General features: G+C 40.3%; 1 protein-coding gene across 1 annotated transcript; it reads left to right on the forward strand.

The window, feature by feature from the left end:
- Positions 1-3,190: 3,190 nt before the first annotated feature.
- Positions 3,191-14,390, forward strand: LOC133744789 (uncharacterized). The gene is made up of 5 exons (XM_062172832.1): positions 3,191-4,358; positions 4,539-5,032; positions 5,477-5,758; positions 12,081-12,309; positions 14,029-14,390. Exons 1-5 carry the CDS (start codon positions 3,191-3,193, stop codon positions 14,388-14,390), a joined length of 2,535 nt encoding a protein of 844 aa, XP_062028816.1.
- Positions 14,391-16,146: the final 1,756 nt, after the last annotated feature.

The following is a 16,146-nucleotide window of genomic DNA, read 5'->3' on the forward strand; positions in this document are numbered from 1 at the left end:
AGGTTTTCACCCACTTTCCGATCACATTTTCACATCTTAACCGTTCAGTTTTTAGGTCCTAATGTATAGATCACCTCTGCAAAATATCAGCCAATTTGGTGATCGTTAAGGCACCAAAAACTGCAATTTACCATTATAAATACGAACGGTTCCGGTTCGACAGATTCGGTCCGTTCGTGTAAATTGCAGTTTTGGAAGCCTTAACGATCACCAATTTGGCTGAAATTTTGCAGAGGTGATCTATACATTAGGACCTAAAACCTGAACGTTTAAGATGTGAAAATGTGATCGGAAAGTGGGTGAAAACACCAAATCCGTACCTAAACCTTAGGTAAGGACATCCTTACCTGAGAAAATCCTATATATATATATATATATATATGTTCTTATTTTTTAAAGTCAATTGACTTATAGTAATTGAAATAATTTTTATGATAAAAAATATTTTTTCGGTTGTATTTTTTTTTTAAAAGATAATTAAAAATATCTTTAGCTAATTTTGAAATGGAATAAAACTGGAATCATATTTTTAATATTTATTTTATTCATGACAAAAGCATTTAAAAGTTACACAACAAAATAAGAAAATGCAAACACTTGTCAGTGACAATCCTGACAATTATTAAAATCAGAAATTGAAAGCTTTGAAAACTCAATCACATAGCAAAGATCAAATTCACGGTGCTAAGAAAAAACAAAAAACAAAAACCCAAACCAACGGCTATAAAAAAATAAAAAAAAAACCCTAACCAACGGCTATTTAAAAAAAAAAAATTACCCAACGGCTAGCTGACGTCATGTTTTTGTCAGCCTCCACTACCAGACGTGGGCCAGCATGATTCTGATCCAATTTTTTTCAAGGGCCAAAGGGCTATTTTTAGCCCTTTAACCTCACATTTGCCCTTCATATTTGACACTTTGGCCCTTAACATCATGGGTTGGAGTTGAATTGGGCTATAATTTGACCCTTTAGCACTTTGAACTAATGGGTTGGAGGTGGCCTTAGAACCTTCTCCCCCACACAGCAACCCCCCCCCCCCCCCCCCCTCACACACACACACACACATCAATCACCATTACTGATTTCATCCTCCCTATTCCTTCACTGTCCAAATGATTTGGCCCAGCTGACTATACTGTCTCTCATTCTCAGTTTCCACCACCGCTTTGCTCTACCCTTTACCCAGTGGTAGCTAGCTTTTCGTCTCTCCAATTTTGGAGGTTTCTCTTTCTCTACCCACACGTGGTAGCTTTTCCCTATCTATACCTCCTTTGAGGTAACAGAGTTGTTCCCTGTCTCCTAGATCTAGCCCATAATGCCCTCCCACGACCATCTGGCCTCCAAATTGGAGAACACTTGCTGCCTAGACGATGTTGAACAAGAGGTGTCTTTACATGGAGCAATAATTGCCAATGTGGTTCCAAATATTGGTGACATCAAGGGATCCCTCAGAAGCTCCTGGAAGGATATAGGAGGCTTCAAAATTGCCTACCTGTACCACAACCTCTTCTCCATCAAAACATCTCCAGAGGGTGCCAAAATCCTGCTAGACGGAGGTCCATGGCACGTCGACAACATGAGGTTCAATGTGGTTAGATGGCTACCCAACCTTACCATAAATGATGTTCACTTTCATAAAGTTTGGTATTGGGTACAAATCTCAGGTCTTACCTATGAGAAAATGAACCCAAAAAATGGTATGCTGATTGGATCAGAAATTGGAACCGTGTTAGAACTTGAGGATGCAGAGAAGGTTGACGCAACCCTAAGAGGTTACCTCAGAGTTAAGGTTTTGCTGGATGCTAGAAACCCTCTACCCACTGGCTTTTGGCTTCCTCTCAATGAGTATACCAAAACCAGAGTAGACTACGCATATGAGGGGCTCTGCGATTTTTGCTACAAATGTGGTCGTCTGGGGCACCACATGGATGTTTGCAAGAATTTCAGGATCGTCAACCCGGATGAAGGCGAACCATAAAACATCTAGTATGGTCCTTGGATGAAGAGGAAGACATTCATTATCAAGCAGCAATCTTGGCTGGATCGTCCGACAAGGGTTAACTGGAGGAAACCCAAAACAAGGAGGTTCACGGAGCTTGGTCTCAGTTCCCCATACAAACCTCAGACTGGTACAAGTCGTAGCTCACAAAACCAGAAGGCAGAAACAACGTTAGCAGATTGCGATGTGACGGCACCCTTGATCACCGAACCAGATGATGTTGACTGCTCGGCCAATTCAAATAATCTGGTCACTCCCGTGAGGGCTCAAAATCCTACCCTTACTCCTTGTCTTGGCATGCATGATATTAGGAAAATAGAGCCAAGAATCAACCCCTTCCCCAGCCCTCATTGGATGAAGGTAGCGGTCACTACAACAAAGACACATGTGGAGTGGACAAAAAAAGTGGAACAACTCAACCCCACTTACTCACCAAGTCCTACTAGTCAAATCCTGGCCCCAAGAGCTGCATCCACCAGGTCTAAGCCCCTAAGCCTCCCTCCCATTTCAGGCCCAAATTGCAACCCCTCAGCTGTGGAAGACGTTGGTCTTGAGGTATTAGTGGGCCGTCCCTTTAACCCCAATCTGCCTCGCTATCCTAGTAAGAGCAAAGACCCTATCGAAACCACTTTATGCCCTTCCAACCACTCCACCCACTACCCCGATTCACACAATGATTCCTTATCCTACAAACCCACCCCATGCCCACTCAAATTCACCTCTTTAGCCCCAATTCCCAAGCCAGCCAAAAGATCATCTTCCCATGTGAACTCTGACGCAACCCCCAGACATTTCAAAACAAGGCTTATCTCTTCCCAGGAGGACCCTATAGATTTCGGGGAAAACTCTGACCCATTTATTCCAATTCCAGCCCCTTTTACTCCTGTTAAGACAAGGGAGAGAGGGCGAACCCGAGGCAGAGGCTGCAACCATAGAGGTGGTAGAGTGGGATTTGGCTCCCCTAGAATCAGAAGAGGTCTCCACGAAGTTCAAAGTGACCCAGAAGGGAGAAAAGCTCGAAGCTTTCCAAGTACCAGCTTAAACTTGGGAGAATTCCAGGAGATTAGAGTGGAAATTTTAGATGATTCTGCTGAAGCTGGTGATCTTGATGTATGCACTCAACTCAATGATCTGGAGGGACAATCTCCACTCCAGGGCGGTGGTGGCTGGCCAACAGCCACACGGGAACAATGAGTCAAATCCTCTCTTGGAACTGTCGAGGTCTGGGACGAGCCTTGACAGTCCAAAAACTTGGGGAGCTCATTCGCTCCCATTCTCCGTCCGTGGTATTCTTGTGTGAGACAAAGCAATCTTGCTTCAAAGTTAACAATCTGAGACGACATCTAAAGTTCAATAAAGGCATCACCTTTAAGCCATCTCGCAATTCTTCTGGAGGTCTGGCTCTTTGGTGGCGTCCCGAGGTGAAGGTGGAGGTAATATCCACAGGTAAACACCTTATTGATACTATGATCAATTTCTCAAATCTCAATGCCTCTATCAGATTCACCTTTTTCTACGGTCCTCCTTATCTTGAAGACAAAGCCCAATTCTGGTCTTCCTTAGACCATATCTTCAGTTCTCATGAGGGTCCTTGGATTTGTGTGGGAGACTTCAACGAACTAGTCTCAAATGATGAAAAGGAGGGTGGAATTCCTTGGCACTGGAACAGAATCAGATACTTGAAAAATTTCATGGATAGGCATGGGCTATTCGATCTAAGTTTCACGGGTCCGAAATTTACTTGGGAGAATTGCAAAGAGGAGGCTGAGGAGATTATCAGGGAAAGGTTGGATAGGGCCATCGGAAATGCGGATTGGCTTTGCTCTTGGCCAGATTCGTTTGTTCACCATGAGCCAAGGGTAGGCTCAGATCATTGTCCTCTTGTCATCTACACCTACCCTCGGTTACCCAAAGGCCCTAAACCCTTCAGATTCGAGGCTAGTTGGGCGGAAGACCCTGAATGTGAAGAGATTGTCACCGGGTCTTGGAAGTCCGATAGAAACTCTGATCCGATTGTGCTCTGGGACTCAAACCTGTCCTCCTGTAGGAAGAATATGATCAAATGGAGTAGAAAGAAGTACCCAAATAACAAGTCCGTTATTGAGGCCCTAAATCGAGAGCTTAGCGCCATTCAAAATGGGCCTATTTTATCTGACTCAGGAGGAAGGGTGAATGAGATCATCAGAGACTTGGGAGAAGCTTGGAAGCTGGAAGAGTCCTTTTGGAAACAGAGATCTAGAGTTAACTGGTTACTGAATAGTGATAGAAATACCAAATTTTTCCATCTTACCACCATTCAAAGAAGACAACGAAACCGGATAAGTAGACTCTGCCTTGGTAACGACGTCTGGATCAGTGGTGAATCGCATATCACATAGGAATTTGGCACTTTCTTTGGAAAACTCTACACTTCCTCAGGCCCTAGAAGCTGGGGCTCTACCCTGGATAATGTCCATGCCAGCGTGTCTCCGGAACAAAATCATAACCTCATGAAGCCCTTTTCTCTGGAGTAAATTCACAAGGCTACTAAACAACTAGGCACCCTTAAGGCCCCAGGACCTGATGGTTTCCTCGGCCTTTTCTACACCCAGTATTGGGCCACTGTTCATGAAAACATCAACAATGTAGTCTCTTGCTTCTATAACGGGGAGGCCTCGGTGACCAATTTAAATAGGACTAATATTGTCCTAATTCCGAATGTCCCTCACCTAGAATCTCTCAACCAATTCCGGCCCATCAGTTTGTGTAACAACTCGGTCAAGATCTTAGCAAAACTTCTTGCCAACATAATGAAACCAATCCTACCACAAATCATCTCTGAGCATCAAAATGTGTTTGTTCCGGGAAGACAAATTCAGGACAACCTCATTTTAGCTCATGAAGCCTATCATTATCTGAAGTTGAAAAAATCGAAATCGGATCATGAGCTTGCTCTAAAGCTAGATATGAATAAGGCCTACGACAGGGTAGAATGGGATTTCTTGAAGGCTGCGCTTCTAAAGTTTGGCTGGGTCAATTTGATTATGGAATTGGTAACCTCGGTCTCTTTCTCAATCACTATCAATGGAAAGCAAGGACAATACTTCAACCCCTCTAGACGTTTAAGACAGGGGGACCCTCTATCCCCCTATCTCTTTTTGATTGTGGGAGAAGTGCTCTCAAGAAATATATCTGCAGCCATCTCGAACAAGCAGCTTCATTGCCTGAAACTGAGTGCGAAGTACCCTGGCTTATCCCATTTTCTTTTCGCAGATGATGCGTTATTTTTCTTGAAGGCTGCAGTGTTAAATTGCTGAATTCTCAGTACAATCCTCAACGAATACTGTCTAGCTTCGAGCCAATCAATCAATTTTAACAAGTCTTCCCTCTTCTTCTCGGCCAACACCCGACAGGTGGTCCAAGACGATATTGCAAATGCTCTCAGTGTCCCAATCTCTGAGGAACCAGGGGTTTATCTTGGACTTCCTACTCACTAGGGTAACTCCAAGATAGAGGCTTTAGCTTACATTCGGGAACGAATCAAACAGAAACTGGATGGCTGGAAGGCTAATGTTCTTTCTCAAGCCGGAAGAGAAACTCTAATCAAGGCTGTTGCTATGGCAGTGCCGGCCTACCCCATGTCGATTTTCTTGATGCCGGTTACTCTATGCAAAGCTATCAATTCCGATATAGCAAACTTTTGGTGGGGTTTTTCGGATGCACACAAAAAATCCACTGGAGGGCTTGGGATCATCTCTGCAAGAGCAAAGCTGAGGGAGGTATTGGCTTTAAAGACCTACAGACTTACAATAAGGCCCTTTTAGCAAAACAGTGCTGGAGACTCATCAACGACCCCAAGTCATTGTGGGGAAGAATTTTAAAGGGACAATGACCACTTACCCATAGAGTACCAAAATACACCACATACACTCCACCAACTTATTTTCAACCCCATTCACACAAAAGTTTTCTCTTTTTCTCCCAACTATTCCTTTCACTTAATGTTTATCCCATTAATACCCCCTCTCTCTCTCTCCAATTCTTGCTTTTACTATTAATTTGTTTCCTATTATCTTTCTTTTGATGAAACGTGGTGGGCCCATCTTGAATTTATTTGTCTAGACTATAATTGCAGCTAAATTTCATCCTCGATATTCAAAGGTAAACAGTAAAATTTTACTATTCATAATATCGATCGTTGACAGACTTGAGTTAAAGGCTATTTGTAAAATTACTAGCAAAGAATTGAAGAAAGAAAAAGAAAAATTGAGAAAATTGAAAGACTTTAGAGAGAGTCTTAAAAGAGAAACTCCCGATTACTGGAATATCATCTTTAGAGTACAAACAAGTATCTATAAGATTGAGCAGGATATTGAAAATCTCTTATATATCCTTAAAGAGGAACAAAAACCTCTTGATTACATGAGCATTGGTTAGATCCGCAAATCACTGGTATCAGAGCTTGCAAAGAGCTCAAAAGGGAAATTCCCCAATGGGGACAATGTCTGATTTAATAATAGAGAAATTGAATTCTCTACTGAAATCTTCTGATGAGAAATATCAGAACCTGCAGAAAGAATTATCTAGATGTCAAGATCATCTAGAAAAACTACCTGCTATAATCTACCAATTAGAAAAATTGGAAAACAAAATAGATTATATCAAGGAACTTCCAAAAACGGAAGAAGAAAAGTTAACAAGTGTTAGTAGAAAAATCAATGAACAGCAAAAAACGCTGGATTCTATGAAAAATATACTGAAGGATAAGAAAGTGCCTACAGTAAAAACAAAGAAAGCTAATGGATTCAAACCATTAGAAAGACCAGAAAAGAATCCTGTTCCAAACATGATTTTTCTCGATCCTTCTACTAGTTATACTAGTATTCGGTATGAGAATCTGAAAGAAACTCGAGATGTCAAAATGATGAGCATCTTCGGGAAAAAGAAAGGAGTACAACTCCTAAATGCTGAAGAGTTCGAATTCAACGAAATCGAACAGGAGGTAAAAAATGCCTCAATTCCAAAGTTAGATTTTAAACAAATCTACAAAAGGGGAAAATTTGACGTGCTGGATAGCCATCACTTCAAATTATTGGAATTCACAACCTCTTCCACAACAGGAGAAACTGATCTCTTGATGATCACTCCTGATGAAGTAGCCAGAGCAAGAACAAAAAATTATCAATTTATGCATATTAGAGCAGTCCAAGTAGGCATAAAACTTCTTGCCCGAGAAGGCATAAACTGTTCAGTTCTATGTGTCTTACAAGATAATAGACTAACAGATTTTCAAGCTAGTCTGTTGGGAACACTTGAAGCATCTCTATGCAATCAAGTGGCATATTTCAACTGCTTTCCAAACTTCTCAACCAGCTTGAAAGATGCAGCTCACTGTCTAAGACTGAGAGTCAAGACAGATGGCATATCTATGAAAAAGGATATGCAGGAACTCGCAATAGTATACAGGATATACTATAAACTGATGAGTACCAAAGTAGAACCTAAGACAAGGATATCAAATATCCCAGGACTTACTACTGGATTCCTCACCAGTCAGAAGAACCATTCATAACAGATTCACAAGGTTACTTGGAATGAAGTAACTTTTCCTATTGAATGGAAATTATCTGGTCCGAAAAAACCAGCAGAAAATGCCAAAGCGACAATATATGAAAGCAGAAAGACTGGAGATATCAGTCTCAAATTCGACGATCACAGGAAAAGTGACGTCTGTCCTGAAAATGTCAGGATAAACAAAAATCTGCTTAGAAGAAGCTACAGCACTAGAGAGGTTAGTGTTAGTGGTACCAAATTCTCTGTTGATGAACCAACAGAGCCAATCACTGAAGAAGAATTAGAAGCTGATCTGAACAGACCAGTAAATATGCTTAGAGCACAAAAGCTCTATGATCTCTATGAGGAAGCAAAATCTTGCGAAAATCCTATAAGATTAGAAAAACTAATCGAAGAAATGAAAAATTTCAAACCAGGAAAGGAAAGAAAACTCCTTCCCTACCAAGATATTGAAATGGAAGAAGGAGACAGCTCCAAAACTTTCATCATTCGAGAGAAGGGAAAACTGAAACTCCCTATACAAAAAGCCCCTACGGGGAAAAATGGAGAAAGAAATTCTCAAAGATTTGTCCCAGAGAACAATATACCCAGAGTACCAATTTCTAATTATGGTATCTGGCTAGATCTAGACAAAGCTCTAGACAAGAGAAAAACTCTTGACCAATGGGTAGATAGCCTGATGATGGCCTCTGCTCTTACCCTTGGAAAATTCGAAGCACCAGATCTTCAGATGTACTTTGAAACTACTCTCACAGGAGTAGCAAAAAAGTATTACTTCTCTTTCAAAGAGACTGCCAGAGGAAAAGAATGGCTAGAAGAAATCAAAACTTCAAAATCTCCGTATGATTTTGCAGTACCCCTGTATGATCAGTTCTGTGGAGATCTCTCAAATCTGAGTGAAAAGGCTAAAGAAACAGCCAAATCAAATATCTATGCTCTCAAAATTTGTGACATGAGATATTTTGAAGAATACTTGAATGAATTTCAAGAATTTTATTATACAATCGGGGAACTAGAGAATACTGATCTAGTTAACTTGTTGCACAGAAAACTCCCTGAACCATGGAGAACAGCTGTGAGAGAAAGCATAGCTGAAAACCAATTGAAAGATTTTCAGTTGGAGGAATTGCCGACAGAATCCGGCAATTACTAAAAGAACAATGCAAGGCCAATCTTAGAGCAAAGATGGCTAAGAAACAACTCAAAGGAGTTGAAAATTTCTGTTATGGAATACTAGACATGCCAACCAACTGGGGATGTCATGAATCCAAGTTCCACAGAAAAAGAAAAGAAAAATATTACTAGAAAAAATTCAGAAAGAGTAATAAAAAGAAAGATTGGAAATTCAAGAAGAGTTCCAACTTCAAGAAACAACAGGATGAAGATCCTAAAAAGAAATTCTTCATGAAAAAGAAGAATCACCATGTCAAACAACCAAGCAAGAAAGCTTGCAGATGTTGGTTATGCAAAGCCAAAGGGCACTATGCCAATGAATGCCCAGAAAAGGGTAAAAGATCTACTAAAACTCTATTTGATGAATACGAGCCTATAGTAGAAATAGCAAACATGAAAGGCTACGAAATAGCCTATTCTGATGATGAAGAAGACGATAGGTCAGTTTACTCTGCCTGGTCTGACTAAGAATAATCATCTGACTCTGAAACAGATTCTGAAGTAGAGTACTTAGAATCTAGACAGATGAATGTTCTTAAAGTCAAAAACTGGGAAGAAAGTAAGACAGAATCATTAATTTCTTCTTACCAAGTAAACCCTGGCACATTCGTTTGTGACTATTGCCTATGTCACGAAAAGAATGAACTTCCTATGTTTTGTGAAGAGTCAAAAAAGACTTATCATAAAGAATGCTTTATAGCTGAAGCAAGAAGAAAAACCAAGCATGGCCTTATCAGCCAATTGGTTGAACAAGAATATGAAAAATATTTCTCTGAACAAAAAGAGAAAGAAATAGAACCGTTGTTCCAAGAAATCATGGAACCATCTTCCCCAAAAATAAAGGAAGAAGAAATCGATGAAGAAAAAATCGATGACAATATAGAACTAGTTGAAATTGTTCCAGAAGAATGCAAACCATTCATACCACAAGAACAAGCTTAAGAAAATGAGCTTCAACAATCGAAAGTCGTCTCTACTAGTAGATACAGCAACTACATAGAGATTGGGCTAAAATTCCCCGATCACAAGAAATATCATCTACATGCATTTGTAGATAATGGATCGGGATTCACTGTTGCAAAGAGATTTGCAATTCCAGAAGAAATCTGGAAAGAAGATAAGAAAAGAACTGCTACGGGTGTCACGTTTGACGGAAGTCACCTCACAATGAACAAAGTAGCAAAAAATGTTCATATCACCATTGATGGAGGAACATTTATCATCCACAACGTTTGGCAGTCTGAAGGCCAAGGATCAGATTTCTTGTTGGGAAATGATTTTATTCTCCAACAGAGATTCATCCAGGATGAAGAAGCGATAGGCTTCAGAAAAGGAGAACGGGTGTTCTGGGCAGACCGACTTACACAAGCAAAAAGTGTAGTAGGTCCAAACTTTACTGCACAATATCAGAGATCGGAACAGAATAGTGGTGATCTTACCTACAAGCCCAAATTCGAAACCATACTCCAAATCAAACAACAAGAAGAATTACTTGTTGAAGAATCTTCTGAAGAAGAAGAAGAAGCTAGTTTTATCCATGAGCATAACCTCAAGCACTTCCAGAATAAGCTTGAGTCCCAGAAAATTCCTACTCTTGATAAAATCAAGAAACTACTCGAACAGAATATCGATGTAGACCCTCAAAAATTTTGGGAAAAAGACCCAGTGGTCTGTGAATTAAGATTACATGACATGAATGCCATCTGTCATGTCAGAGCAATTCCTCAGTACAAAGAGGAAGATCAGAAAGAATTCAGAAAAGACATTGAAGATCTCCTGAACAAGAGATTAATTCAACCATCTACTAGCCCTCATCATGCTCCTACCTTCTACGTGAGAAATCATGCAGAAAACCTCAGAGGAAAAGCTAGAATGGTGATTGACTACAAAGATGTCAACAAGAAGACTGTCAAAGACGGTTATCAAATTGCTCAAATACGAGTACTGATCAACCAGCTCAGAGGAGCTAAAGTCTTTTCAAAATTCGATGCAAAGTCGGGTTTTTGACAAGTAAAGATGCATCTTGAGAGTATTCCTCTCACTGCATTTGGAACATCACAAGGTCATTACGAATGGATGGTAATGACTTTTGGTATAAAACAAGCTCCCTCAATCTTCCAAAGAAAGATGGATAACATCTTCAAACATGTTGCGGAGTTCTGCGTCGTCTATATTGATGACATCCTTGTCTTCTCCAAAAACAGAGAAGAACACATGAAACACCTCCACGAGGTTGTAAAGCTGATAGTTCAGCATGGAATTATCCTAGGAGAAAAGAAAATCTTATTTATCCCCGATGAAGTTGATTTCCTAGGAATAAACATCAAGAATGGAGTAATAAAACTCCAACCTCAAATCCTTGAGAAGATCTGGAAGTTCCCAGATAGAATTCCTGATGCTAAGAGTCTAGAGAGATTCTTAGGAGTCATAAACTATGAGAGAGATTTCATTCCCAAAATCTCAGGACTAACAGCAATGTTATCTCCTAAAATAAATTCCAAGAGAAAATGGAACTTCACAGCAGATGATGAAAAGATTATGAAGCAAATAAAAAATCTCTGCAAAAATCTCCCTCCTCTACAACAACCAGAGGAAAATGATGAAATTATCTTCCAGACATATGCGAGTGATAATTACTGGTCCGGTGCTGTTCTGGCAAAAACGCCTGAAACTAACATTGAAAAACTCTGCAAATTTTGTAGCAGCAAGTTCAGCCCTGCAGAACAAAATTATCCCACAGGAGAAAAAGAAATTTTGGCTGTCAAGAAAACAATTTTAAATTCTCCAGCTTTTCTTGGAAAACCCTTTACTGTCCGCACTGATTGTGCTAGAGTAAAGAATTTCAAAAATTTTAAACTTGATAAAGCTGCTGATAGAGGGAGACTGGCAAATTGTCAATTATTTCTTAACCAATATGATTATAATGTTGAATTAATTGCAGGAAACAAGAACTATCTTCCAGACGCCTTAACCAGAGAAATGGCAATGTTCAGCCAAAAAGATGAAGACGAAGGTCGCAATCCCAGAAGCAGAAGAACTGGGAAAGAACATGAAGCTGCTGAGGATCCTAAAGAAAAATTCCTCAAAAGGTTTCTGCTAAGTCCAAAAGGACTAGCCCCAACTGATCAATCCCAGGGTAAATGATTGGCTAGCCCGTCTCAAACGGCAGACGGTAAAGGCTCATCAAGACCGTTGATGGCTGTTGCTTTGCCAAAAAGCAAACCTACTCCAACTGGAGTAATAAATGTTTTAAATTATGAACTTCAAACATTTGACGCTCCTGTGTTCAGAACTGGCAGGAGACTAGCTTACTATCAGAAAGCGATATTGGATAATCTCCTATTCGCCTTTCAGGAAAGAAGCAGTGGTCTGATGTTCCCAGCTCTATTTGCACTAGCTGAAGAACTCTATGAAAATGCTAGACCACAGTTTGAAGAACTTCATACACAGCAGAGTACTGTTCGAAAAGAAAAAATTCACTTCCTTGAAGATCCAGAAAGTGCTAGAGTTCCTTTCATAGCATTAAAAGAATCAGATTGGCTTGAATTCCATAATCTGATAGGAAGTCATAATTCTAAGGCTTGTATTCCTCCAACCCTCTTCATCATTGCAGGACCTTATGTTGGAAGATACTTAGTCAATGTTCAGAGTGAGCATCCTCAAGAACACAAGCTTTGGCTTGTTGAAAATGGTTTTGTCCATAATCTATGGACTAAAACAAATGATGATCTCAAGGGACTACCCCCTATCATTGTCAACACAGTCAAAAATATCAGAAAAAATGACTGCATGCTGAGACTGAAGTTCAGATCCACTCCTCCAGAATGGATACACAAATCAAATGGCGAAGTTGAGTACATTTCTCCGTATCATTATGTGAGGATTATTCAAAGAAGATATCTTCAGCCCGCCTGTGTTGGATACAATGGCCAGCCAAACTCAAGCATTCCATGGATGAAGGCCATGACTCTAGAATATATCAAGAAGATCATCTCTGAGGATACAAATAACACATTCCTGGCAGCAGGAGAAAAGACAATAATCACTGCTTACGATCACCCTGACGTAGTCAGCAGTGACCTTTTCCTATCTCTCACAAGAAAGGAGATAGACTCGACACTGGTATGCTTACAGTGGGTTGAAAAGCTTGAAACAGACAACCACTACAAAATGTATGTTGATACAGATGTCGAAGACAATGCAACAACTGCTCGTATGGCCCAGGTAGATAACAACTCGTTTGTCCTCGGTCACAATTCAGAAACTGACGAGAACATGTGAAGCAACAGGTGAACAGAACACCGAAAGCACTTTTTGGACTTTTCCCAAAAGCTGCTTTTGCTTTTCAAAAAGACAAGTGAAAAACACTTCACCTAAATGAATCTTCTTTTCCTCGTCTGATCTCCATCATCAGGAGCACTCAGGAAAGCAGAAAATCACGGAGTTGTTCTTTACATTTAGATCTTTTGAATTCTAGTTTGGAGTCCGCTCCCTATAATAAGGAGCTTTAGGTTTCATTTGTAAGGGCATCGAATAATTCCTAGACCAAAAAATCTCCCTACATCAATTTAGGAACTTGAGCAGAAGAGTCTTCTCCTCAAGAAAGAAGAATGTCATAGTAGCAGTGTGATCCTTCTTTCCTGTCTAGTGTGAAGTGTGCTTTCATTACAAGTAAGTACTGCAATCATTCTTATGGATAGCTAAACAGCTTTTTAGCTGTTTACCTGAGAATGAGGCTCTGAATTCCTAGCTTGTAATTATGTTTAAATAAATATTTTCAGTGTGCTCATCCACTTCGTCAAAGTTTTTATTGCAAGTTATGTTATTATAAGTTGTTATGTTCGGCCATTATCTTATACTACCTTTAAGTTCAGATTTGTTGTTTCTTAAGAAAATTTGCCTCAGCTTAGGATAGAAACAAGCAGCAGTGATTCCCCCTGTTAAAGTAACCGTTAGGCAGGAAGCCGTTAGGTGAAAAACTTGGGCATGTTGAAGGCTAGTTTTGTTTTTCTCAGAAGTTTGAACAGGTTTTTCTATGAAAAAGTGAATTTTAGACCCAAAAGTCAGCATATGATATCTTTGGCACTACCCTAAAAAGGACTACTCTTAGGAGTCTTTTCCCCTAAAGTTTGTGTACTTGGGCAAAATACCAACTTGGTTGATTGATTGGGCAAAATACATCATAATTTTGGGCAAACGGGCAAAACCCCAATTTTAAAAGCCAGGTACTTCAACAACTCCTCCTTCCTCAACGCTAAGAAAGGTTCTAGACCCTCTTGGGTTTGGAACAGTCTCCTTGCAGGGAGAGATGTTATTGCTGATAATGCACTGTGGCAAGTAAAGAATGGGAAGAGTATAGATGTGTGGAAGGACAGATGGGTCCCGAACCAAAATGGTGGTTTAATTATCCCTACAGACACTTCAAATAGGTTCACCCCCCTTCTAGTCTCAGAGGTTATTGATGAGGAAAGAAAGTGGAATATTTCTCACCTAGAGCCTTTCCTAGAGCAAGGTGACATAGTGGCAATTAAGGCCATCCCCATCGGTGATGCTCATGAGGACGACAGACTTGTTTGGCCTCACAATAAGGGTGGGGCCTACTCTGCTAAAAGTGGCTACAAAAAGTTGATTTCCAAACCTAAAGAGCCCCCTAGCTGTAAGTAGGGGTGGGCGCGGTGCGGCTCGGTTCGGTTTGAGGCCCAAACCGCAACCAAACCGCTTTTTTCGGTTGGCCTATATATCAAACCGCAATCGCATTATAAAAAGGCTGAACCGATTATTTCGGTAACACCATTTTTCGGTGTGGTGCGGGTCTGTTTCGGTTTGGAGCTATTTATTAATTTCAACTAGAAAGAGAGGGCCAAAATCAGGCTTATTTTTACCTAACAATTTCAATAAGGCATAAATAAATTTTGAATGCATTTAGAGTCCACACAAATCGGCAAATATCACCCAAATATCAAGCAACTTGCAGAAAGACCATAGCAACTTATCACACACACACACACACACACACACACACACATATATATATATATATATATATATATATAGGATTTTTCTCTGGTAAGGATGTCCTTAGTTTTTCTTATGGAACGGATTTACTGTTTTCACCCACTTTCCGATCACATTTTCACATCTTAACCGTTCAGTTTTTATATCCTAATGTATGGATCACCTCTGCAAAATTTCAGCCAATTTGGTGATCGTTAAGGCGTCCAAAACTGCAATTTACAAGAACGAACCGAATCTGTCGAACCGGAACCGTTCGTTTACATTGTTGTAATTTGCAGTTTTGGATGCCTTAATGATCACCAATTTGGCTGAAATTTTGCAGAGGTGATCTATACATTAGGACCTAAAAACTGAACGGTTAAGATGTGAAAATTTGATCAGAAAGTGGGTGAAAACCGGAAATCCGTACCTAAGAAAAACTAAGGACGTCCTTAGTGTAGCCGGACTATATATATATATATATATATATATATATATATATGATCAAGCAAACATAACAACTTATTACAAACTGAAAACCTAATCAAAAATGGATTTCTTATATATTGAAAACCAACATTTCCATCAATAAAGAAATAATAAATAAATAAAATGTAATTAAAATAAATTCGGTGTGGGTCGGTTTAAATCGGGCGGTTTATGACCCGAAACCGCAACCGAACCGCTTTTATACGGTTCGGTGCGGTGTGATCATAAAACGAAACCGTTTTAGTTCGGTGCGGTTACCGAACCGTTTTTTCGGTGCGGTTCGGGTCGGTAACCGCATTTTCGGTACAAAATGCCCACCCCTAGCTGTAAGCCCTCATCTTCTCATCTCATAAACCACAAGATATGGAAACTAGTCTGGCACCCAAGAAACTTGCCAAAGATCTCTAATTTCCTATGGAGATCCATGTCTAACGCTCTTCCATCGGGCTAGAACCTTTTCAAAAGAAAGATTTTACCCACACCCCTGTGTTCTATTTGTGGAGAGTACCCAGAGGATACGGAGCATTGCCTGCTCCTCTGCCCCTGGACGTCAGCAGTTTGGTTTGGTTGCTCGCTTGGCTATGCCCCTGACAAGAAGAAGATTAGCTCTTTGGAAGATTGGCTTCTTGAAATCCATAAGAAAGGTGATTTTCTTTCCAATAGCCAAGTTGACTTTTTCCAACTTATTTGCTTTCACCTTTGGGAGATCTGGAAACACAGATGTTAAGTGGTTATGAAGCATGAGAAACCAAACCCACTTGCTGTCATTGTTAAAATTAATAGAAGCTACATGGAGTGGTCTGCAATCCATGAACCGGTCCCCCTACCACAAGCATGGAAAGCCACATCCCTAATCAAAGACATCAGTGGTATCCCCCCCCCCCCCCCCCCCCACCCTTTGCTAAAGTCAATGTTGATGGGGCCTGGGATGAAAATA

This window comes from Rosa rugosa, chromosome 4 (assembly GCF_958449725.1).
Source record: "Rosa rugosa chromosome 4, drRosRugo1.1, whole genome shotgun sequence".
NCBI classification, from domain to species: Eukaryota; Viridiplantae; Streptophyta; class Magnoliopsida; order Rosales; family Rosaceae; genus Rosa; species Rosa rugosa.